This window comes from Ostrea edulis, chromosome 5 (genome assembly GCF_947568905.1).
Source record: "Ostrea edulis chromosome 5, xbOstEdul1.1, whole genome shotgun sequence".
NCBI lineage: Eukaryota > Metazoa > Mollusca > Bivalvia > Ostreida > Ostreidae > Ostrea > Ostrea edulis.
In genome coordinates this window covers 47,677,422-47,703,185 of record NC_079168.1, presented here as the reverse complement: position 1 = coordinate 47,703,185, position 25,764 = coordinate 47,677,422, and the positions used below count along the sequence as shown (strand labels likewise).

At 35.2% G+C, this 25,764-nt stretch overlaps 2 protein-coding genes across 5 annotated transcripts in view; one reads left to right on the top strand and one right to left on the bottom strand.

Moving 5' to 3' along the window:
* Positions 1-25,764, bottom strand: part of LOC125652202 (BTB/POZ domain-containing protein 6-like) — a 294,494-nt gene that overhangs the window by 15,515 nt on the left and 253,215 nt on the right. The gene's annotated exons all lie outside the window — the stretch shown is intronic.
* Positions 2,203-25,764, top strand: LOC125652199 (spastin-like). 4 transcript variants are annotated; one of them, XM_048881204.2, is made up of 16 exons: positions 2,203-2,786; positions 3,165-3,251; positions 3,952-4,035; positions 4,796-4,990; positions 10,336-10,484; positions 12,073-12,205; positions 13,880-13,944; positions 14,785-14,859; positions 15,734-15,805; positions 16,052-16,127; positions 16,232-16,323; positions 16,452-16,531; positions 19,909-20,031; positions 20,314-20,384; positions 24,672-24,712; positions 24,820-25,764. In XM_048881204.2, the coding sequence occupies exons 1-16, from the start codon at positions 2,393-2,395 to the stop codon at positions 24,940-24,942; spliced, it is 1,860 nt and encodes a 619-aa protein (XP_048737161.2). In that variant the 5' UTR covers positions 2,203-2,392; the 3' UTR covers positions 24,943-25,764. The 4 variants fall into 4 exon arrangements, 3 of the variants coding, with proteins under 3 accessions (XP_048737161.2, XP_048737162.1, XP_048737163.2); XM_048881205.2 differs by lacking the exon at positions 4,796-4,990; XR_007361516.2 differs by lacking the exons at positions 20,314-20,384; positions 24,672-24,712; positions 24,820-25,764 and adding an exon at positions 17,923-18,007.

Genomic DNA, 25,764 nt, shown 5'->3' with positions numbered 1-25,764 from the left:
TGCAAAACCAGTTACAATCAATATTTAATTAACTTCAACTTAGTTGCAGTTAAGTTCTAGGAATTATCTCTACCATCTGTTGTGATGTAAATGATACTCCAAGACTTGTAAAATACAACACCGGAAGATGACTAATTATAGTTTTATTAGAGATGTATGTGGGAAAACAACAAAAAATAAAATAAATAATAAGTTGATGAAACAGAACAAAGTAAAACAAAACAAAAAAGGCAAAAAATAAAATCATTTTGAAACAAGAGCTAAAAATACGATTGTCAACAAAACCGTTGGTGAAACAACAAAATAAAAAGAAGAGAAAACTACAACAAAAAGGGAATAACTGCAGTTTTCTGTCGCTTGCCAGTCGTATATTGAAACGTCACTGGTCCGACTCCCAATAATTGCGACAGGGGAGCGACAGAAGACTCGGTAAAAAGGTTAACAATACTTAAAATACGCTCCGACTTTTAATAAATTCATACCATTGAGTTTTAGCTGCGGGCAATATATATATATATATATATATATATATATATATATATATATACACACACGCTTACATACACACATTACCATGATTACCGTTATGTGGGATTACTTTTGACATTCGTGACATTTACACTCATCTAGCAACCCCCTCAACGGTTTTACATGAGGGATAGAAACTGTTGCTATGGAAATATCAAGGAAAATGAACTGACCACATAACCATTAGAAATGTAACTTCCCCCACCTGTGTTATAACAAAACTTTGCCTTTTCTATCTCAATGGTAAACAAAAATTGCATCTGTTATTGCTTAATGTAAACATCAGTATGTAAATGTAAACTGTCGGAGTTAATAAATTAAATCTGCAAATTGCGGGATACGACCTCTTTGCGTGTCTCCTTGGCACTTTCATTGTTATTTGCACAACAGGTAAACTAAATTGGCATCAATTGACACCCAGCACCTTTCTCAAGGAAAGAAAAAAAAAATCGATATCGGCAGGTGCGCGACAGAGTGTGGGAATTTGGCGGGTTCTTCTGTGGGAATGTCACCAGCATTGTAAAGTAAATTTCACACTTGAAATAGCAATGCATGCCGCAAGTCATAGCTGTCCTTTATTCAGTCATGTCCTATCTTGCTGATTTTGTATAACTCAAGTAATGTCTGTTGCGATTGCTTGGCTGCATAGCACTTTGAAAGGACGAGAGAAGATAAGGATGAAATCGTTTGTAAACTTGGTCGGAAAACCGGTCGAGGGTCCAAGCACGCAGCGGCCAAACTTTGAAGCTGCATAGAATACTCTGAGCTGAAATCTCCGGCATGAAATCTCTTGATTTCTCTTGTGTTTTGTATAATCTGAGATGTCATGTCATGGATAGTGACACCTAGCCCCCAAACAACACTCTCTGGTCCAACGTATCCCCAGTTTAGAACCTCTGGAGGCATGGAAGTGCAAGAAGAAATCGTTTGAAATTGAAAGTGTGACCCATTTTTTATCGGCAAGTAGAGCAACATGTTTTCCATTAAAATCCTGCCACGTTCGCTGATAACAATGTGGCGAGGTTGACACAGTTCCCACGGGTATACCCCATGGTTCCCCAAGTATACCAGAACATCTGATAGCTGCAAAATGGTCTCCCATACTAAAACTTCTGGAATGCGCTGTCCTTGAACATGGACTTTAAAAACAAGTTCTTCCAAATTAGTAACTGGAAAATCGAAGACATGGAATATTCGACTGCTCTCGGTATCGCGCATTTTAATGTGACAGGCCATTAAATTTCGATGCTTGAATGCTGCCCACATTTCCCGCGTTTTTGCACTGACCATTTGTTTCGATCCAGATCCATTGCATATTGAACAGACTTCGTTTTCTTTTTCCGATTTCATAAGAATATTTGTCCCTGAGAATGTACACTTTCCGGCGTAAATCTGATGGACTTTATGATGTACATGGTTTGGAAAGTTAAAATTGTAATCAACAAACATGTCATCCAAAGCAAAGTCCGTTGGAATGTGAAAAGTGCATAGGAATTCCTTGATCACAGTTGGCAAAGGAAGATCCCATGTTTTATGAATGTTGCCAACTCCAATCTTCTGTAAAATTTTATGTCTACAAGCATCTTGTAACGATATGACTCCAGTTTTGGTTGTTACGCCGAGAGCGTAAGTCCTTCTTCCTCCTTTCATTGTTGTACGTGAAGTGATACTTTAGGTGTGTGTTTATACGCTGTCAGCTAAAATTGGATGCATTTAGCGCCATTTTTATATCAGCCAATGGGTGAAGAGCTAAAGGGTTTTCTCGTATGACGTACCAAAGGAGGTATTTTCCAACATTTCCCATGATTCCACATAATAATATTTCCTACAAAATTATTATGAATGTAAACTATGGCTGCTAAGCATGAACAGAAAGGGGAATGGTCGGTTTTTTGGCCGAAAAAGAAGTGAAAACAAGAATAAAGGACCACAACGACAGAGAACGCCATTCTACAGACGAAATATCGGCATAGCAGCCAGTCCACTACTGTTTATTTTCGGTTTAATTCGCCAACTTGCTTTCCAGTTCTGGTTGGTTCTAACGTTAGTTGTATGCAAGTCTCGAGAATTGTCACGGGGGCAGTGTTATCGTCGTTTAAGAGGTGGTGTTTCGGCGGACGCTGAGGCAGCTATGACATCACCATCCAGAGTCAAATCGCCCTCTCCTGCAGAACCCGCCCTAAGTCAGCAAAAGCACTATCACAGAAAAGCTTTCGAGTATATTTCAAAGGCGCTGAAAGTAGACGAAGAAGATGCAGGTTATAACTGCATGCCATTACTTTTTGTCTTTTTGATGAATGCATTACAAAGAAAAAGTTCTCATTAATGTTAAATATTACTCCAGCCTGTTTTTAAGTTTTTGTGATACCTGCATGTAGGCTTACAAGATGAAAAGCAGTATGCTTTTTTTAAAGACAGCCAGCCTTATCTCCTACATGATAACATGTATCAAATGATACAGGCTCATTTAATCTAATTACCATCAAAAGTGATTTGATCCATTGACTATTACGTTTATTGTTTTGGGCCTTTGATGTTGTAATTGGCTTATCAGTGGGACACTGTCTTGCTTGTAGGAAACATTCCATGTTAACACTGTGAGGTTTTCTACATGTTATGTGTTCATTTTTGTGTAGGGAGAAAAGATCAAGCCATTGAGATGTACAAGAAGGGAATTGATGCACTCCAGAAGGGCATAGCTGTTGAGGTCACTATGGGAGAAGGTAAATAGTCGTGATCAGTAACATCAAAATTCTGAATCACTAGCATTTCCAGGCAATACAATGAATTACATGTAACAAACAAGGAACTTATTTTTATGCCACAAGTTAAAGATCGGGGGCAAATTGTTTTGGGTTTTTTTGGGTTTTTTTTTTGCATCTGTCTGTAAAAATAATTTGGTCATAACTTTTAAACTACTAAGGACTCATATGAAAGAGAATCTACTTTATACATTGAAGTCCTCAATAATGAAATTGAAAAATCTTTATCTGAAACTTTACTTATTTATTGGCGATTGATATTATATGTTTTTAGCTCACCTGAGCTTTCAGTTTAGGCAAGCTTTTCTGATTGCCTTTTGTCTGTCATCTGTCTAAAGTTTTCACATTTTCATCTTCTTCTCCAGAACCATTGGATCGATTTTGGTCAAACTTGGTATAAATCATCCTTGGGTGAAGGGGAATTAAGTTTGTACAAATGAATGAAGGGTCATGTCCTCTTCAAAGAGAAGATAATCAAGAAAAGGCAATAATAGGGTGTAATCATTTAAAATCTTCTCCAGATCCACTTGGCCAGAAAAGTTGAAATTTACATGAAAGTTTCAAATCATGGGATCTACATGTGAAATTTGTTCTACTTCATTTGGTTCATATCAAATTTAGGGCAGGCATTCACTTGAATAGATTGTTTTACATGTTGCAGGTGAGTCCTGGGACAAAGCCAGGAGACTCCAAGAGAAGATGATCACCAATTTGGTTATGGCCAGAGACAGACTGGAGATTCTAGGTAGACATTTCTTCATAGAATAAAATTGGGTTTTTTCTTCATACCATTCAAATGTCTAGATCATATGTATTTTTAAGATTATTACAATTGCTTGATTAAAATGTTTGTCAGATTAAGCTATCCTTTTGAGCAAAGCCAATCATTTGGGTCTTAATTTTACAAGTCGAAACAATGAAATGTACTGCCATGTTCTGCTAGACCAAAGGAATGTTTGTGTGACAAGATCTTTCATTTGATCAGCGCTGTCACACCACTTTTTTGGTACTGCGGCCAGGGCCATCAAAATTTTGAAAATTGGCAACATTTTGGGAAGAATCAACATACTCAATAACTTATAATGCATAGGGTTTCTTTTGCTTTACAACAATTTTATTTCTGGTTCACAAGCAAGGAACTAGTGTAGTAACTCTAGATTTTTGGAAAATTTAAAAGTTGTTGGGGGAAAAAGGTACCTTATTTTAATTGGGAATGGGGCCTTTCAACAGCCCCAAGTTTAAACAATTGAGAGCTCTGTTAACAGTTTTTGAAAACTCTGCTTGAACTTCGCATCATGTTTTGAACCTTTATAAGTATTCATTTCTTTCACATTTTACTCATGAAACATGAAAACTATGTAATTCATTCGTAGGAACACTTTATGGTACATGTAGTGTGGTTAGTCTACATATTTTGAATGTGAAGCATGCTTTTCTCTTGGTTTGATACTGTCGCTTCTGTTCTTTTGTTTGTTGTGTAACTGTAATGTATTATTTTTGTGTAGAAAAAGCATTACTCCTCTCTGTTCAAGAGAATATTGCGTCCAATACTGCTGAAAGGTTAGACCCCAACCCAAATTTACGTGAACGTCATGTAATGCCTAGTGACCACAATACCTGGAGTGATGAAGCCAAGGCACCCTCCTCGTTAGGGGAGGTAACCAAGAGGAATGTTTCTAAGCACAGTGAGGATGCTGCAGGTACCTACTTCCTATGGAATTCCATTTCACAGGGCTGATAAATTTAATTCTTCCTTAAATGCTTTGCCTTTTATTTATCTTTTGAATTATTTTCATACATTTGCTTTAAGCATGAACACTTTTTAAGTTTCAATTTAATTTAGATACCAGAGAAATGTCAATCTATTGTTGGCAATGTCGTAATCCATGCATACATAGTATGTCCGGCCATCATCATTTAACCACTCTGATTTTATCTTTCTACTCATCACCTATGGGCAAACTTAAATGAGAAACTTGTCAATAGATATATGCAAATTTCTAGACTAAAAGCAACCAACCAGTCCGATTACCCATACAATTCTTCAATATTGTCAATCAATTTGTTGTACATGTGAAATTTGTTTTAAAAGATCATAAAGAACAAGACTTGCAGGTCATTGATTTAAAAAGAGGTTGTTTTTTTTTTTAAAAAAGCAAAACAAAAAACAAAAACACAACAACAAAAAACAACCAAGAAGAGTAAACTTACACACAATCAAGAAGTTATCCATGTTTGTTATTTCAGGAAACAGGTATTGTTATACACAGATACGTAACATGAATTCTATTATGTGTAAATCCCATCAATGAAATGTTCCGTGCATTAGTTTTCTTGGCTAGTTTGCCCATAGGTGATGAATAGAAAGACAAAATCAACCATGGGTAGCTGATGACTATGTCCGACATCAATAATTTGTGTTGAACCAATTTTTCTTAGAAAATTTCAAATTTGACATACAATTTTCAAACATTCACATGTTGTCAGGAGACAGATCTCACTGAGACCTACTGAATTTGCCTTTCCCCATTGACCTTGATTTTTTACCTCTGGCCTTTTCACTTAGAGATTAACAATTAGCTTACATATTACACATTTCTGTGTATACTTGATATAGGCCATTGGAGCAAGGCAAAAATTGTCAAAATTTTATTTATTTTCCAAAGTCTTCTCTCGTTCTTCACTTAAAGACCGAGAAAATAAGCACCGCCTTCAAATTTACCTGATCTGTCAGTTGGGAGAAATTAAGCTTCAGATAGGATGCTAGAAATTGGTGGACATTTAGTTACTAGTCTTTGTGTATACCTTATCTATCTTAACTGGCGATCGAGGCATCTGTGCAATCGTTTGATGCTTACCGCGTAATCCAGCTCGATAGGGAAACGGTTTTGGCTTTTTCATGTAGAGAGAGTCACACAACAATAGTAGTAAATTTTACCTACAATTAATACATAAACTATAATAGAATATATTAGGTTTTTAATAATTATTATGGATTGTTGAATATAATTTACACGAACATCGATTTTATGTTAAACAGATTAATTATGAGTAAATACATTGTATGTTAATGAAATCTTGTTTACACTCAGTTGAAAATTTATAAGCGTAATTTTCCCCTCGAAACATGGCGACAAAAGTTCAACTTATCGGAAGAGAAATTAGCCACTATAAGGGCTCTTTCTTGTGTATAATGGTTGGAATTGGGATCCAGAGGAGGAACAAATTTTCTCGTGTAGACCAGTTTTTGAAGGAACTGTTGGAAAATATGAATGTCCTGTTTGTGTAGGCCATGCGTTATGGCCATATCGAGTCACATAGACAACTTCGGTAGCCAGAGAATTCTGGTGTGCGTCCAGAAAAACTATTTCAAACAGAATAAAACTTTCTAAGCTGTTTTGGAATATATAGTCATCATGGGGCGTGGGACGATGATCGGTACATCAGCTGTACATAGCCAGAAAATCTACTGCAGTACACAAACTCCCGTCGGAAACTGTATGTTTGGCAGTCAAGTATCGTCGGATACTGGGTATCCGACGAACGAAGGCAGTCAAATGGATACAAAAAAGCTTTGAATAAAGAATATTCTGCCTAAGTTTTCAATGGCTAACGTTCTCATTTATATAAAATAAATTTATCAAGCTTTAATTTTTACGTTTGATTCATTAGATTTAATATCAACGTTTCGATTAATCTGCACAAGAAAAATCACTACCATGAATTTTTCAATCATACCAAAATGTACAGGTAAAGCAGGTAACACAGATAATATCCCGTGTATTTGGGACGGTATATACCAGCTAGCAGGGTTCCCTCGGGCTTGGGGCTTCACACCTGCCTTAAATTAGCTCCGCCCCTCACTTAACTTACCAGAGGAAAACCGACCGGTTGAAAACCTCGGCCTTTAAGAATGGCAAACTGAATGTACAGTTACCATTCCAATTCTGTTCAAATTTGGTATGTGTCATCTTAGGGAAAAGGGGGACTTAAACTGTAAATTTCAGGACTCCTACACACCCAGGGCCTTAGGGCACTGCAGAAAATGACCAAGTATGCATAGACATGTAGAGCAGGAAGGACTCTACCAAAATTGTAAATTTCGCGATCCGGGTGATAGAGGTTCTGACTCCAGGGTGGGACCAAACTTGGTATACAGTGTTTATTTGTAAAACATCTTTGAAAAAACATCTTCTTTAATGCTTTTGATACTAAATTAAAACTACAGTCAAACCTCATTATCTCAAACTCAATGGGACCAAGAAAAAACTTCCAGGTATCAGGATTTGAGACCTCAGGGGGTAAATTAGGGTTTTGTTCCAGGGTGGGACCAAAATTATTATAGTGATTATTGCCTTTATCTGATAATCATATGAAAGACTTTTTGCTGATATGGTATAAAAACTAAATGCATATTGAGGAAAAGCAGGAGAGAATGTACAAAAATTGTGAATTTTGCAACATTTTTACTTTAGTACGGGTCCAAATTATTCATATGTTATTAATGTTACATATATTTTATGTAAAGTCTTTCATCAGTATAGACACTTTCGGGAGCATTTAAGTTTTAAGAGCACATCTTGTTTTATATTGTTGCTGAATATTAGAATTTAGTTTATATATGCAGAACAGGAAAATTATGATAGATTTCATAGACTTTAGGACTAGTGATACTTCTAAATAATACTCATTCATATGACTGATGATGAGTGTGTTGGTTATGGCTCTTGGACTTAGAAAATTAACTCAAATATTCAGTTTTCTGCTGCTTTTTTTTTTTTTTGGTCATCATGGTCATGCTTGCAGATATTCTTTTGATATTTAGTACATTGCTTTACCATAACAAGTTACAGATCAAGGTCAAATTCAGGAATAGACATTAACTTTTCGTCTTACTTGCCCTTTGGGCGAGTAAACTCGAACTTTTACTTGTCTGAATGAAAAACTTAGTTGTCCGAAATTTTTTAGATCATAAGATGTCTATCAACCACTAATTTTAATTATCTCCCTCTATCAGCCAGTGAATTGCTAAGTTTTCACTTCTTTGCTTTGGAATTGTTTTTGCCCTTTTTCCTAGATGAAAGAGATTATACCTGTGAATTATGCGATAAAAGTTGCATTATGTAGTTGGATGAAATTGATGGGGGAAAAAAGTCATTGAAAGTTTTAGATCTTTAAGAAAATAACAAAGCTCAATGTAGGGAAATAGATCTTTTCACCGCAAAATAACGGATTAGGGATGTAACATGAGGCAAAGTTTTGATACATGTATTTGATTCAAATGGCGAATGTTTTATTGCAGTGTAATAAAGTTTCAAAAGTGTAACAAATCTGTTTTTATTCAATAACTCAATAAAATATCCATGGATGCTATCAATTCTGTAAATTGCATTACCGGTAAGAAAATACAAAGTACCGGCAATAGTGGTTGTAGCGCTGCATGAATTTTTGACATGTGGTACAGATGCTGTTAGTGTTAATTAAACCCAAAAATTAGGATTCGACACTGGTAAACATGGTGACTTGGTACCAATGTATCGGGTCACAGTTCAAGGTCAAAGCAACATGAAATGTACATTTCCTCGAATATTAAGTACAGTCATCAGTTAATGGGTGTGCCGGTAGGGGACATGTATTGCTTATGCAATATTATCAGAAGGCTTGTTTTTTATCGTCTTCTTTCTGAGCGTTTACCTCACTAAAATACTTAGAGAGACGGTTGTGAAATTGTCATTTTCTTACAAACCTGACTGAAATAAGCGTACGTCAGATAGTTTATTGTTCGGAATGACTTACTGATAGGATAAGTTACAGTACAATCTACTAGAATGAAATGACTTACTGATAGGATAAGTTACGGTACAATCTACTAGAATGGAATGACTTACTGATAGGATAAGTTACGGTACAATCTACTAGAATGGAATGACTTACTGATAGGATAAGTTACGGTACAATCTACTAGAATGGAATGACTTACTGATAGGAGAAGTTACGGTACAATCTACTAGAATGGAATGACTTACTGATAAGATAAGTTACGGTACAATCTACTAGAATGGACCTTCGCTATAATAGGATTCGATAAAGAAAACAAAAATATTTGGAGTTGGACTTTACTTTCTAATATTTGATATTCATCAAGCTTAACACATTTATTATAATAATCACATTTCCTTCTGAAATAATCACTTGCCCCATCAAGCAATTGTGTATTGAGTTTCATTTGTCCGAACTGGGATTTCACTTGCCTCTGGTAATCGGACAACTGTTAATGTCGATTCCTGGAATTTTGTTCTGGTCCATTGATTTTTTTGCTGAGTTATGGGCCTCGGATATAGAAAATATGCAATTTGAATCTGTCATATATATGTTTTTATTTCATGGAGCCTGGTAACTCTTGTGCTTAAACTGTTGAGGTGTGATTATTCACATAGAATATTATGCAAGCGACTTGATTTGAGGTCGGTAGGGGACATGTCTTGCTATGCAATACGTACAGAATGTTTGTTTTAAATGCTTTAGGGTAATATGATCATGATTTCACTTGTGAAAGTTTCTTGAACCATCCTCATTCATGAATTTGATTAGTCGTTCAAGACTGTAGAAATGATCTATCAATGTTGAGCTTCTTTTCTGTAATCCTGTCAGTGTGTTGTTGTGTGATGTGTAATACCAGTACTTCTGTTTCTCTATTAGACTCTGTAGTTTTGTGTAGAGGACTACCTGAAGGACTTTTATCAACTCGTAAAATGTCAATCATTGACCAACTTCATGAACATGTTTTTAAGAAATTCATGCTTATTGCAAAGTGATATTTATTCCCCTATGAGAGGAAGATTTCATTGGATTTAATGAAGTTTGGTTATAATGAACTTTTTAGCTGGCCCTAGAGGTTCACTATAACCATGTTTTACTGTATAATATATTCTTTATAAATCGCTACTCTTTGCTGTAACATAATCTAACCTTTGAATACCTTTCTTGCAGATCATAGGCTTTACAACGTGTAAGGAAAATGAGTAATTTTAGTTTCTTTTTCCAGTGAACAGCAAAACTAACAAACCTATTAGACATATGCCGATGGCCATACATAAAAGTAATTCCCTCCCTAGATCCAATCCCAGGGGACAGAACAAGATAAACAGCCCAGCAACAGCACGGGATCGCTACAAACAGACACCCAAACTCAATGTAAGACAGCTACATGTAATGGTGTGTCTATAAATGTGAGTTGGGTATGGTAAGACATGTAATGGTGTGTCTATAAATGTGAGTTGGGTATGGTAAGACATATAATGGTGTGTCTATAAATGTGAGTTGGGTATGGTAAGACATGTAATGGTGTGTCTATAAATGTGAGTTGGGTATGGTAAGACATGTAATGGTGTGTCTATAAATGTGAGTTGGGTATGGTAAGACATGTAATGGTGTGTCTATAAATGTGAGTTGGGTATGGTAAGACATGTAATGGTGTGTCTATAAATGTGAGTTGGGTATGGTAAGACATGTAATGGTGTGTCTATAAATGTGAGTTGGGTATGGTAAGACATGTAATGGTGTGCCTATAAATGTGAGTTGGGTATGGTAAGACATGTAATGGTGTGTCTATAAATGTGAGTTGGGTATGGTAAGACATGTAATGGTGTGCCTATAAATGTGAGTTGGGTATGGTAAGACATGTAATGGTGTGTCTATAAATGTGAGTTGGGTATGGTAAGACATGTAATGGTGTGTCTATAAATGTGAGTTGGGTATGGTAAGACATGTAATGGTGTGCCTATGAATGTGAGTTGGGTATGGTAAGACATGTAATGGTGTGCCTATGAATGTGAGTTGGGTATGGTAAGACATGTAATGTTGTGCCTATGAATGTGAGTTGGGTATGGTAAGACATATAATGGTGTTCCTATAAATGTGAGTTGGGTATGGTAAGACATGTAATGGTGTGTCTATAAATGTGAGTTGGGTATGGTAAGACATGTATATCTTGTTTATGTTATCGGAAGGCATTTAATACTGTATTCAATACATATACTCTGAAAAAAGATCTTTCTGAAATAATACTTTTATCAAATTGTTAACTTCAGACAGTGTGAGATGAAAAATTCTCTTAACAATTTGTGATTTTGGGTACCATATATACTTGCCTATAGTATAAGTTGTGTTTTGGGGAGTTAAAATTTGGTCCAAAACTCTATATCCGACTTACAGGTGAGTCCCAAGAAGATTAGTATTTTTCTAGACAGTGTAATGTATAGTATTTTTTAAACAACTCTATACTCCAACGATTATCATGATTAACGTTGACTGGACATATATTATTTATGTATTCTAAGATTATGTATAAAGTATAAGTATTTTGATACATATTTTAATGATTTTGTTTGTTTTAAGTGTATATTATTGAAATAAATTTGTTGAGAAAATGAATAAATTGCAGCACATTTCTCAAAATATTAATAGAAACAGAGGTGAAAACATTAGAGCATTAAATTGAAATTGTCAACCAATTCTTGCATAAAGTTATTTCGACTTATAAGTGGGTCAATGGCAATTCCCTTCAAAATAACCTAAAACTATACAACTGACTTATGGGCTAGTATATATGGTAGTTGAAAGTAAACTAAATCTGTTCATAAGTTTTAGAGGGATCAAAATACCAGAAATAAAGCAGATTTCATTTGAAATCTCTATATTTTATGTTAATTTGGGGGAAGTAAGTAGCATCATTGGTATTCATTGCAGTATAGTTGATGAAGTATTTTTTGAATATCAAAAGGCACCTGGTACGTGTAATAAAAGAAGACCAGATTTATCCAAGATGAAATTAAAGAATGTGGACAAGAACATAGCAGAAACAATTCTGAATGAGATTCTGGATACAGGACCCACAGTCACATTTAAAGACGTTGGTAAATATACATTGATGATATATATGCATACATGTCTTACTGTAGAGAAAATTCTCGACATTTGATTGGACGTCAAGCCAGAAATATGAGACCATGTACCCTGCCAAGAATAGATAGGATACAAAATGGCTTCAATAGATCTATATACTTAACTGCTTCATAAATTAAACATTATTTGATCGCTCTGCATTAGGACACATTCGTTGTGTGGATTCTTGGCAGAGTTATGGACTCGCATTCCTTGTCATATTCAAATAGTTAGACAATGTCTTATGTATCTAGATATATAATATTTACAATAGATTTATAGGACAAAGTTACAGTTACTTGATACATAACTGATTTGTCCTATAAATCAGAACATCTAGACGGTTCTACTCCCTGCAGTGGTGATCTGTGAAATATCCATTCCACTCTGCTCAAGTTTTTGAAGTGTGACGGTATCTAAAATGCTTGCTTGTCCAAAACATCCCAAGGTGTTCTCTTGGGTTCAGATCAGATGGAAAAGCTGGCCATGGCAGAACATCAACATTGTTTGCTTGCAAGTAATCACTGTATAATTTTGCATCATGTGACTTTGGGTTGTCTTGCTGAAGTGTCAGATTATGTTACCAAACAAATGGAACAATCGATGAAGCAATGATGTCATCTTGATATCTGACCACATTTAAATTTCCATAGATAAATTGAGAGGTGTTTGTCCTCCATGAGCAATACCACCCCACATCATGATACTTCCACCTTCAAAATGATCCCTCTCCTTGCTCTCCATATAACACAACAATCAGGAAAGTGTTTGTTTTTCCAACAGTAATGTCTTTTTCCACAACTGAGGGCCACAACATCTTTTAAAAACAGTTGATGCGGACTAGTTGATGATTGGGTGTCAATGGATTTCCAATAACATGGTGTGCAGATACCAAATTTCGGAAGCCCGTTGTGAACTGTCTGATCTCCCAGTCAGCTCTCATACATTGCTCAACTGTTTCCACCCAATTTGAGTGTGAATATGAATATGCATTAGATAGTCCTGTCTCTCGGTTGTTACACATGGATGCCCACTAAGTGGTCTGTTGTTAATGTTGCTAGAGCTCTGAGTCAGTACAATTGTCACTAGAATACCCCAAGTGCAGTTGTAACTTGCTGTTGACCTGCCCTACTGAGAAGCAAAGTAATAGCATGTTTGCACTCATCACTGGATACTAATGGTATCGCTACTTTCCGATGAGAAGCATGTTGTTGGAATAAAGGTTACAGAAATTTTCATGAATTGGGAAGCATAGTTTTCAAGAAATTATATGAAACATGGTTTTTGAGTGCATGGCCATTTGGGCACAGCAAACTCATATGGAACTTTATATGAAGTGTTTTGATATTGATTTAAACCCATAAGTCCCCATCTTCAAATATAAACAGATATGGATCACTTTATGTTAGAAAATTAAAAGTATGTAATTCTTTTTTGTTCAGAATATTTCATTTTTTGGATGAATGATTTGTTAATGTTCAATTCTTTTTATATGTATTTTATATGTTTTAGATGAAGAGGATATAAAAATAGTTGAAGTAACTTTTTAGGAGCTCTTTTAATTCTGTTATCTGTAAATTAGATATTGAATTCTATTCAAAGATAGGAATATGATATGCAGACTGAGGACCGTATTTTTTTCACAGCTGGACAAGAGGCAGCCAAAGAAGCCTTAAGGGAGATTGTCATCCTACCAGCCTTACGACCAGAGGTAATGCTAATTGCTTCAGCAATCTGGGCCCCCCAAAAATAAAAATAGGTTTGGTAGATCGGATTTCTTCATTTTCTTTCTCTCTCTTGCTATTCAGTGTATTATTTGTTTGTTGTATATCGTGATACTTTTAAACAACCTCACCAACTGCTAGGATGGTGTTATCTCACGCAATTTCCCCATAACTTTGTTCATTGTTTTTTAGTTGGTTGGTTACGTTTAATGTCATACCTGAGAATTTTTCACTCATAAAACTGCCGGTGAAGGGCTGTAAAATTTAGGCTTATGCTCGGCATTTATAGCCATTGAGCAGGGAGGGATCTTTATTGAGCCACACCTGTTGTGACATAGGGCCTCTGTTTTTGCAGTCTCATCCAAAAGACTGCCCCACTAAGGACTAGCGTGGATCCCTATGGTTTCTTTAGATTGAAGTCATGATATTGAAAATATCGATAAATGCTAGGGAATTATGGAATGGTGCAATAACACATGTTGATTCTTTCAGGTGGGCACATTCATTGAAGGTCAGAGATAATTTTCTCGCCATTTTCACTGAACCGCCAATGGCGGAAGTTGCCATTTTAAGAAATTTATAGAAGTGGAGTTATAGCGAGTTTGGTTCTGGAAGGAAACGAAATCTCTGGAAAATTATATATTTTCCGATAATAAAAATTTAGGGTCGGTCGGGTGACCATAAACACACTTTTTTTTTTGGCCTCTCCAGAATATGAAAAGAATAGTTAGCAGTGAATGTTTTTGTTAACAAAATGAAAGCATCATATTTTGCAGTAACTGACATTGTTAGGTATGTTGTAATATCTGTAACATCTTTCCTTCCAGTTATTTACAGGACTGAGAGCTCCTGCCCGTGGTCTCCTTTTGTTTGGTCCACCAGGGAATGGAAAGACTATGCTGGTAGGTTTTTGGGAAGTGGTATAACTATGCTGGTAGGTTTTTGGGAAGTGGTAAAACTATGCTGGTAAGTTTTGGGGAATGGTAAGACTATGCTGATAGGTTTTGAAATGGTATGAATATGCTGGTAGGTTTTTGGGAATGGTAAGACTATGCTGGTAGGTTTGGGGGAATGGTATAATTATGCTGGCAGGTTTTTGGGAATGGTTAAAATATGTTGGTAGGTTTTGGTATAACTATGCTGGTAGGTGTTGGATAATGGTAAAACTATGCTGTTAGGTTTTTAGGGATGATAAAACTCCGCTTGTAATTTTTTGGGAATGATAAAACTATGCTGGTAGGTTTGGGGGAATGGCATAACTATGCTTATGCTGACAGGTTTTTGGGAATGGTAAAACTATGCTGGTAGGTTTGGGGGAATGGTAAAACTATGCTGGTAGGTTTGGGGGAATGGTATAACTATGCTTATGCTGACAGGTTTTTGGGAATGGTAAAACTATGCTGGTAGGTTTTGGGGAATGGTAAAACTATGCTGGTTGGTTTGGGGGAATGGTATAACTATGCTTATGCTGACAGGTTTTTGGGAGTGGTAAAACTATGCTGGTAGGTGTTGGATAATGGTAAAACTATGCTGGTAGATTTTTGGAATTGGTAAAAATATGCTGGTTAGATGGGAGGAAATGGTTAAACTACTTTGTAAGGTTTTAATACTGGGAATGGTAAAACTATTCTGGATTTTAATTGTGTGTATATGTTTGTTGTTGGATATTTACACCCTAAAAGTTTATGTTAAAAAATGGTTTTAAAGTTATTGAAAATGTGATCCAATAAAAACCCTTTAGATCACCATTGATGCCATAAATCTTTTCTTTTCCAGGCAAAAGCAGTTGCCAATGAATCCAATGCAACATTCTTTAATATTAGTGCCTCAAGTCTCACTTCAAAGTGGGTAAGTTAATCAGATTCTGATTTGTAAAAATAGCTTATGAACTTTTACCTAGTTTGGATTACTTATTACTGATATGCTAAAAGAATTTGGATTCTTGAAATTGTTGATGTTACAAATATGAAATGTTGGCCTGAATTCCAATTTAGATTAAAATCATGTTTGGTAACTTTATTGTATTGAGTCATAAACCTTGCATTTGCCATGAGTCTAAACATTTTTAGATAAAAGGATCAAAAAATTTTACAGGTTGGTGAAGGAGAAAAACTTGTTAGAGCAATGTTTGTAATAGCAAAGGAGCTTCAACCATCAGTTGTGTTCATGGGTAAATAGTAACAATGTACTAGAAAAGCCTATGAAGTTAAAACTATGAATTCAAACCATTAAGATTTTTACAGATTGATCATGATCTTTTATCATACATTTTAGATGAGATTGATTCACTTTTGTGTGAGAGAAGGGAAGGGGAGAATGATGCAAGTCGCAGACTGAAAACTGAATTCCTTGTGCAGTTCGATGGGGTAAGAAATTGAAATCCCTATAACATCGAAAGGGCAAATGATATTCTATTATCACTGAAACATTAAAAAATGCTACAACATTAGAATACAAGTAGAGCGATAATTATATGCTTATACATATATATTAGGTATCAGGGAGTGCTGAGGACAAAGTGCTTATTATGGGTGCCACTAATAGACCTCAGGAACTGGACAATGCTGTTTTAAGGTAATACTTACATGTACAAATATACATGTACTTGAAACTATATTTTGTAATTGTAGAATTTAAAATTTTTTTCAATGTGCTTTAGCATATACAATAAAGCAATTTTTTTTTAGAGGATTGTAAGTAAGGTGTAAATATGCACTTCAGGTAAACACCAGTCTCTTTAAAGAGCAAGATCTCCCTTCTCACAGAAGGTAATTGTTACTACAGGGATATAACTCCAAATAAATTGTGGAACATCATAAAGGAAAACCAAACGCCAATCAATTCCGAGTTCTATTCTGGTCTATACCATAGACTTTCCGATCTCTGTAAAGAAATACAAATTTAGTTGCCATTATTTGCTTTATTTGGTGGGCTCTGATGGGTCTCATATCTTACTTTAGTTCCGCATAAAATTATGATTTCATTTCATGTCCTAAGGATAAAATATTTTCCTTTATTTCGGAACTGAGGTAAGATATAAATATGCACCTTCAAAGTGGACAACTTAATTTAATGACCAAATTGTCCTGGGTCCTCACTGAGTAAAGATTTCTTTTGAAATTGTTGAAAAGTTGTTGCAGATTGTTGATTTGCCATTTCTAATATTTGTTCCACAAACAAACCAAGTAAGTCCTAAATGTGGTAGTGTTTATTCCTGCTGCAGTGTGGATAATTTTCAGCTGTCTACAAAACATGTAGCTATTGTAAGAGGTTTGATTGCATTATGAGGTTTTGTGTAACTGAAAAGTATTGATTCTCTGGCATCCGAGTAACGCATGACCTGACATCTTACTGTAAATGCAAAAATATTAGCATGGTGTAAATATTTGTGATGAATGATTTATCGCAAATTTAATCTCCACACAATTATATGGTTCACTGAGATCTACCTTTTTCAGTTTTAATTTTTTTTTTATCATTTATTCATTTTTAATAATCAGTGAAAGTAATGAAGAAACACATTGAACATTTTGTACATCCTTGTGTCATTTTACTCTTTAATGCTGCTATCATCCAACATTGTTGGTTGTATACTTCACATTCAAAGATCAAAGATAGTTTTCCAGTTTGCCTGAAGTTTGTCAATTTTCAAAACTTTAATTGATACAAACTTTTCAACCTTGTATTTGAAAAATAAAGATAATGTACCAGCCCAGTAATATAGGGGGTGTTGTTTTTGTTTTGATCAGCTGAAAATATACTATTTGATACAGAATTATGAAATAAACAACTTTATTACAAACACTGAGAGGTGTAAACACTGACAGGTGTTTCACTTAAAAATAACATTAATAACATGAAAACCAATTCTTTTTGATGATTTTCTGAAAGAATATTCCTAAAATGTTAGCATTTCAGAACAAGATATAAACATATGTTGCATTGTTTCTACCTCTTCTTTACAGAAAGAACAACAGTCATATGAAATAGAATTGATTTTCCATAGGAAGAAACTCGTAAAGAATTTGGTATTGTAGCCACTGAACTTGGGTATCAATGCTTGTTTTAAAACAGATTTTAAATAACTCTTTGGCAGAAACATTACTTTTGGGTATGAGATCATTAATATTTATCCTGTCATATATATATAACATGTTGGGTACACTGCTTTTCGTTTTTTATCATTTTTTTTCACATTCTCCTAATCAGTGAAAGTAATGAAGAAACATTATAAACATTTTGCGCTTTCTCACATCATCTCGCACTCTTTCACACTATTTTCATCAGGTATATTTCATATTTATAAAAGTAGTACGATAAAACTGTCTATTTCCTTAAGAATGCACCATTTTCCCCATCTGAGGAGTACTCCCTGCAAAATCAGTGCTATTTCCTGGGACTACGACCTCATTAATATTGAATGGTATTTCGAACCAATCAAAATACTTGGTAGACGGAGTGTTCCAAGAATCTGAGATCTGTGACAATGCTAGCTATTAGCAGACGTCATGGTAGATCAAATGTAATGATGTTGGAAGGGAGGTTTGGTATTCCCATCGAAAAAGAACTACAGTTGATTATTGGCAATGAATCAAGTCTTAATTTCAAAGCAGTGATTAATACCACAAGAAATCTACTTGGAACTTATCTTAGTGAACAAAATTCAGTATATGTGAAGGATTTGGCCTGTGTTAAAATAATGTCTGATATAATTATGATCTCTTTAGATTGGTTCAGTAAAATAAAACAGTTACAGAATCGGAATGGTGAAGTTGCCTCAGGAAATAGTTCTTTTGTGGCCGGGAGGGGGGTGTGTCATAAATTTGCTATTTCTTGAATTACCCATTGTATAACTGTTATTACAGATTGAAGATAGTTTTCCAGTTAGCCCAAAGTTTGTCAGATTTCAAAACTTCACATGTTTTAACTGCTTTTCATTCAACAGAATAGATTCAAAATAAAAAGGAATAAATGGCATACAATTTTTTTTTTGAACATCTGATTTCTCAACATAGTTATAAAAATCTTAAGATATAGTACTGGTAATACTGTTGTATTTTATTGTACACACATTTGTTGGTCTAAATTTTTGTGAAAGATCTTGTTGAAATAAAAAAAAATTCTGTTTTCATCTATAAAATCTCAAATTATTTTTACACCATGTTGATATCACATTCTAACATAAATGCTTTTATTACCAACACACAAGTTTATAGTATGCTGCACTGTTTTTGCATGAACAACTTATCCATTGCTCGCACCATTGGTAACCATAACTGAAAAACATCGTGCCATAATTTTATATTATTGCTATGATTCATAACAGTATATACATATTCATCTTCAAAATCTAATTTTACTTTTACAACACTATTGCCATGGGCTGCCAAAAAATAACCCCAACCCCCCTCCAATGGTTTGTGACATTTTGTTAACCTCTTCATCCAGGGACATTTTAGAGATATAAAGTTTTTCACCTCTACCATTTTTATAAAACTTGAATGACAGTTTGAATTTTAATCTTATCAATCTTTTTGTTCCATATAAATTAAAAAAAACAACCAGTTACTCATTAATGAGTAAGAACTCATTTATGATACCCTCGGAGTTATAATTGTATTGTGCAAATTTTTCATTTAGCTTTGCACTACAGGTGCCCTCTGGGCAACTCAGTCTGCATTTTTTGAATGCCGTAACTTAGCCAGATAATGAGAATGATCACAGAATTTACTGAAAGTTTCCAAAATCCATGTTGTAACAATTTAAGCCAGAAGAAGGAAGGGAAACCTTGTGATATCTTGCTCTTTAAATAGAATCAACCAGACGTTAGGAAGAGTGCATACTTATACCGTACTTAATTTCCATTATTATATGTATTATCATAAAACTTTATATGGATACATGTGACCAAACTTTCAACATCTGTTTATGTTTCCCTTTGTATGTTACAGGAGATTTGCTAAGAGAGTGTATGTAAAGATGCCAAGTAAAGACACTCGGAAAAGCATGCTTAGTCACCTTTTGTCCAAACATGGCAACCCTCTGTCTAGTCAGGAATTGGATCACATTGCGCTGTCAGTTTCATGTCTTGAGATATGGTTTTTTCTTTTCTTTTTCAAAATGGAATACTGTAAAAGTGGTTATTTACGCGTGGGGGGAAATTTACGCTAATTACGCAGTCATGTAATAAGTGTGTACCACATATTTTTTCCCCACACGTAATGTTGGATGTGTAAAAACATGTACTTAACCCCCAGCGTAAATAACTGCTTTTACAGTATTTAAAATATAAATTTATATATGTTAATGTGGATGTTGCTGATATGTTACTAATATTTCACTTACAAATATTATAGATTGACTGATGGTTATTCAGGAAGCGACCTTAATGCACTTGCAAAGGATGCGGCTCTTGGTCCAATAAGAGGTAGATTGTCTCAATAAGCATTTTATGAAAAATTTGGGTGTCTCGCCATTTTTAGGTCACATGAGTCACTAAGGTGACTTGTCGCAATTAGTATAGTAGTTGCCCATTGTCGTGCTTTGGCAGTTGAATATAATCAACATTTTCTCAGTGAGTACATAGTTATTTTTCATCAAATTTTATATCAAACATCTTTGAGATAAGGGGAACTGATATTGTGAATTTCATGACCACTGCATCCTAGGGGCTATAGGGGTGTAGTTTAAAGTTTTTAAAAAATTCAATCTTTATAAATCTTTTTCTTTATTCAGGGACATCAAGTAGACAAACTGTGGGTATGATCATGAGCAAAAATGCCTATACCAAAATTGTGAAATTCATGCCACCTGGGTCAAAATTCATGGCACCTGCGTCAAGATAATTTTTGTTATGGTTCATAGTAATAATAAGAGAAACCTTCATTAAGATTGCAAAATTGGTCAAGAGTTTTGGTGTGTAGGCCAATGGCAGGGTTTTCTGGTTCATACTATTAAAAAATCCTCTTTTTGACTCGTGGACATCAAACAATGAAACTGAGTGTGTAGTAATGATGGTAGGAAATGCCTTTACCAAAAATTTGAAATCATGGTTCATGTAATGAAAATGCATATTTTCTTTAAAAGTATTTTTCTTGGCTCCTGCTCATTAAACGACCAATCTTAGTACATAGTTATAATGAAGGGAGAGATTTTTTTCCAAATTTGTAAAATTGTATGGCCTTAGATCAGGGGATCTGATGCTAGGATGGGGGTCAAAGCCTTAAAAAAATTATGGAATCTTTAAAAATCATCTTTTCTTGGTGACATCTAGGAGACAAATTGTGTATAGTCATGGCACCTGTGTTAGGGGTTCTTGTGCTAATTCATGACCCTACCCCCTTTTGGGGGGGGGGGGGTGCCAGGCTGAAGGGGAGGGCCCAATGGGTAAATATAATTAATGTTTAAATATCTTCTTAATTATTTTGTGTGTTTTGAAGAAATACTGTGTACATGACTATGAATAGCATGTAGCTGTCTACCAAAATTGTGAAATTCCCTACCCCTGGTCCTGGGGTTCAGGCATTATGGCAGGGCCCACATGGATATATAATGAAAAAGCATTTAATTTTTAAAAATCTTATTTTTACTTCAGTGAAGAAAAATTGTGTTGAGTGTAATGAACAGCATGTAGATGTCTACCAAAATTGTGAAATTCCATATCCCTGTGACAGGGATTTCAGGCTTTGATTTAGGGCAGAGCCCAAATGGGTATATATATAGAAAATGAATTTAATCTTTAAAAATTTACTTCTTTACTTCTGTGTATTGTAAATAAATACTACCAAAATTATGAAATTTAATTTGCTTACCATTTCATCAGGGGTACAAACTCTAGGGGCAGAACTAAATATGCAAAACTCCAAGAGTGATACATTTTATCTAGTAAAATCACCCTCTTTACCTCGGTACACTGTGACAAAATACTATATACAGTTGAACTTCATCATCTCGAACACTGAGATCTCGAATACCATGGATATGTCATAGTGATTTGGAAATCAAAACCACTTCTTTTTAGCTCGCGTGAGCTGAGAACTCAAGTGAGCTTTTCTGATTGCCTTTTGTCCATCATCTGTCTGTAAACTTTTCATATTTTCAACTTCTTCTCCAGAACCACTGGGCTAATTTCAACCAAACTTAGCAAAAAGCATCCTTGGGTTAAGGGCTCTCAAGTTTGTTCAAATGAAGGGCCATGCCCCCTTCAAAGAGAAGATAATCACAAAAAAGCAAAAATAGGGTGGGGTCATATTAAAAATCTTCTCAAGAACCACAGGGCCAGAAGAGCTGACATTTACATGAAAGCTTCCTGACTTAGTGGAAATTCAAGTTTGTGAAAATCATGACCCCGGGGATAAAATGGGGCCACAATAGGAGATCAAAGTTTTACATACAAATATACAGTTTACATTCACATGAAAGCTTCTTGACATAGTGCAGATTCAAGTTTGTAAGAATCACAGCCCCTAGGGGTAGGTTGGGTCCACAATAGGGATAAAAGTATTACATGCGAATGTACAGAGAAAATCTTTAAATATGAGCCAAGGTGACTCAGGTGAGCGATGTAGCCCATGGGCCTCTTGTTTAAGTATTTTACCTTTACTCAGGTGACCGTTGCATATTACTCAGGTGACCATTACATATTACTCAGGTGACCATTACACATTACTCAGGTGACCATTACATATTACTCAGGTGACCATTACACATTACTCAGGTGACCATTACATATTACTCAGGTGACCGTTACACATTACTCAGGTGACCGTTGCATATTACTCAATCTAATTAGAATTAGATGTTAGATCCGCTCACATATTCGCTACACAAACATTTAATAACATCCCATAGAGGATCACATCAGAGGTCAAATTGGCATGAAAATTAACCAATCGATGCAAAGGCGGAAATGTCATCGGCATCCAATGAGAATCATCATTATACCCCCCGCAACAAGTTGTGGGGGGGGTATACTGGAATCGGGTTGTCCGTCTGTCTGTCCGTCCATCCGTCCGTCCGTCCTTCTGTAGACGCAATGGTTTCCGGACTCTAAAGCATTATCCTTTCCACCTACCGTCACCATATCATACATATGGACTACCCATGGGATGAAGATGTTCCCTATCGATTTTGGGGTCAAAAGGTCAAAGGTCAAGTGCACTGGACATCGAAGTAGCAATATGGTTTCCGGGCTCTAAAGCGTTATCCTTTCCACCTACAGTCACCATATCATGCATATGGACTACCCATGGGATGAAGATGTTCCCTATCGATTTTAAGGTCAAAGGTCACGCGCACTGGACATCGAAGTAGCAATATGGTTTCCGGGCTCTAAAACATTATCCTTTCCACCTACAGTCACCATATCATACATATGGACTACCCATGGGATGAAGATGTTCCCTATTGATTTTGGGGTCAAAAGGTCAAAGGTCACGCGCACTGGACATCGAAGTAGCAATATGGTTTCCGGGCTCTAAAGCATTATCCTTTCCACCTGCCGTCACCATATCATACATATGGACTACCCATGGGATGAAGATGTTCCCTATCGATTTTGGGGTCAAAGGTCAAGCACACTGGACATCGAAGTAGCAATATGGTTTCCGGGCTCTAAAGCGTTATCCTTTCCACCTACAGTCACCATATCATACATATGGACTACCCATGGGATGAAGATGTTCCCTATCGATTTTGGGGTCAAAAGGTCAAAGGTCACGCGCACTGGACATCGAAGTAGCAATATGGTTCGGTTTGTCATGCCATTTGTTTTTTACACTCAGAAAAGAGGTAGTTTATACCCATTACCAACACCCTTTGGGAGATTGGGGTAAGCGGGGGGTATTCTTAGTGAGCATTGCTCACAGTACCTCTTGTTATATGCTGTATTTGGTTACTTATTGAAGATGGTGACCGATGAAGAATGGAAGCGATTAAAACCGCTTTGAAGATATTTGATCTTGAGGCTTTGAAAAATGAACAAGAACAGATACTTAGATGTCTTCTTTGTTGAAATATACATGAAAAGATCCGCTGATGTTGCCATAGTTTAAAATTTAAAAAAAACATGCAATAAACAAGTCACGATCGTGGGTGCCGCCAATTTTTCTCTTCTGTACGTAAACAATGCATGGAATTGTAGGATAATACCCTATCAATATGAAACGGGAAATTTGATTGGCTGTTGCAAATTTGACCTCTGGTGCGACCCTCTATTGTTTGTGTAGCGAGCATGTAAGCAGATCTAACATCTAATTTTAATTAGATTGCATATTACTCAGATGACCAGCAAGGCTCATCAGTTTCTTGTTGTATTAGTAAATCTTTGCTTGGTTTGAGCCCGTACTATACGAGTGAACTTTTAAATTTTCAGACATCAGATATATTTGAGTATGAGGCAAAGTACCATGTAAGTGGAATTTTTAGCGAGACACAAATAGCAATTTTCCCATAAGAATGGGTATATATATTTAGCGAGAGTGAAATTTAGCGACTTTTTATAATTCCAAGAAAGATAACTATTACCTTTGTTACCTTTGTTAGTGATATTCAGTTTTAGCAATTTCAACACCCATGCTAATACATGTAATGCCAAAATTAAATCCTTGCTAAAAATTCTACTAATACGGTATTTATGTCTACCAAAACGTGTATGCAATTTATTAAAAAACTCAATTCACTACTCTTTTGTACAACTGCGATGTTTCACTTTCAGATTTATCTGCAAAAGAGGTGACAACTGTGGATGCAAATCAAGTATGTATTTTTCAAACAGATTTTGGAGAAAAAAATCTCAATTTGAGCACTAGTAGGTATCGTATCACTATTTAAACTAACTTATTTTAAAACATTTTTACACTTAGGTACGGAATATTACAGCAAATGATTTTATGGAAGCTCTCAAAAGAATTCGGAGAAGTGTTGCTTCAGAAAGTTTACAGCAATATGAGACTTGGAATGTGGAATATGGAGCTGTTGGTGTTTAATATATAAATGAATTTAATTTATGACCTACATTCCAGAATTCATTTTCACCACTTTCTTATTTTCATTTGTATCATCAATATCATTTTTATACTGCTAAAAGTGTTGAAACAAGAATAATAACAATGACTATTCAAATTAAAATTTGCCTATGCAAATTGCAGTAACTATTATCAAGTGCTTTAATTCTTGTACATAAATCATGTTTGTGACAGTATTTTACAGACGGAAATTTTTAATGGTTGTCTGAAAGATGATGGTTTGATGTAAATGTTTGGATTTTTTTTTTAGAACACTTTGTACGTACTTAAATGATATATGTCAACAATTGATGGACTTTTCTTGGGCATTCATATGATTACACTAAACATCTATGATTGTCATTCATATGATTACACTAAACATCTATGATTGACATTCATATGATTACACTAAACATCTATGATTGTCATTCATATGATTACACTAAACATCTATGATTGACATTCATATGATTACACTAAACATCTATGATTGTCATTCATATGATTACACAAAATAACCATTGCTGAGGGGAAAATGCAGTAGTGTAAGAATCCCATTCACATTTCAGTACACATTGATGAGATTAACCAGTAGGTATACAGGTACCGTGTAATGTCAAATTCTTAAGTGTTGTCCTTTTTATCTACACTCAGATTTACTTGTATAGAACTGCATGCAAAATGATGCTTTGTAAACCTGTGTGACTGCTTGTTAATGCATGCATCTTCTTTATTTATAGACAGGGAAATTTATTTGTTATGTTTTTTATGCATTTACAATAAATTGTTATGTGTTCTAAG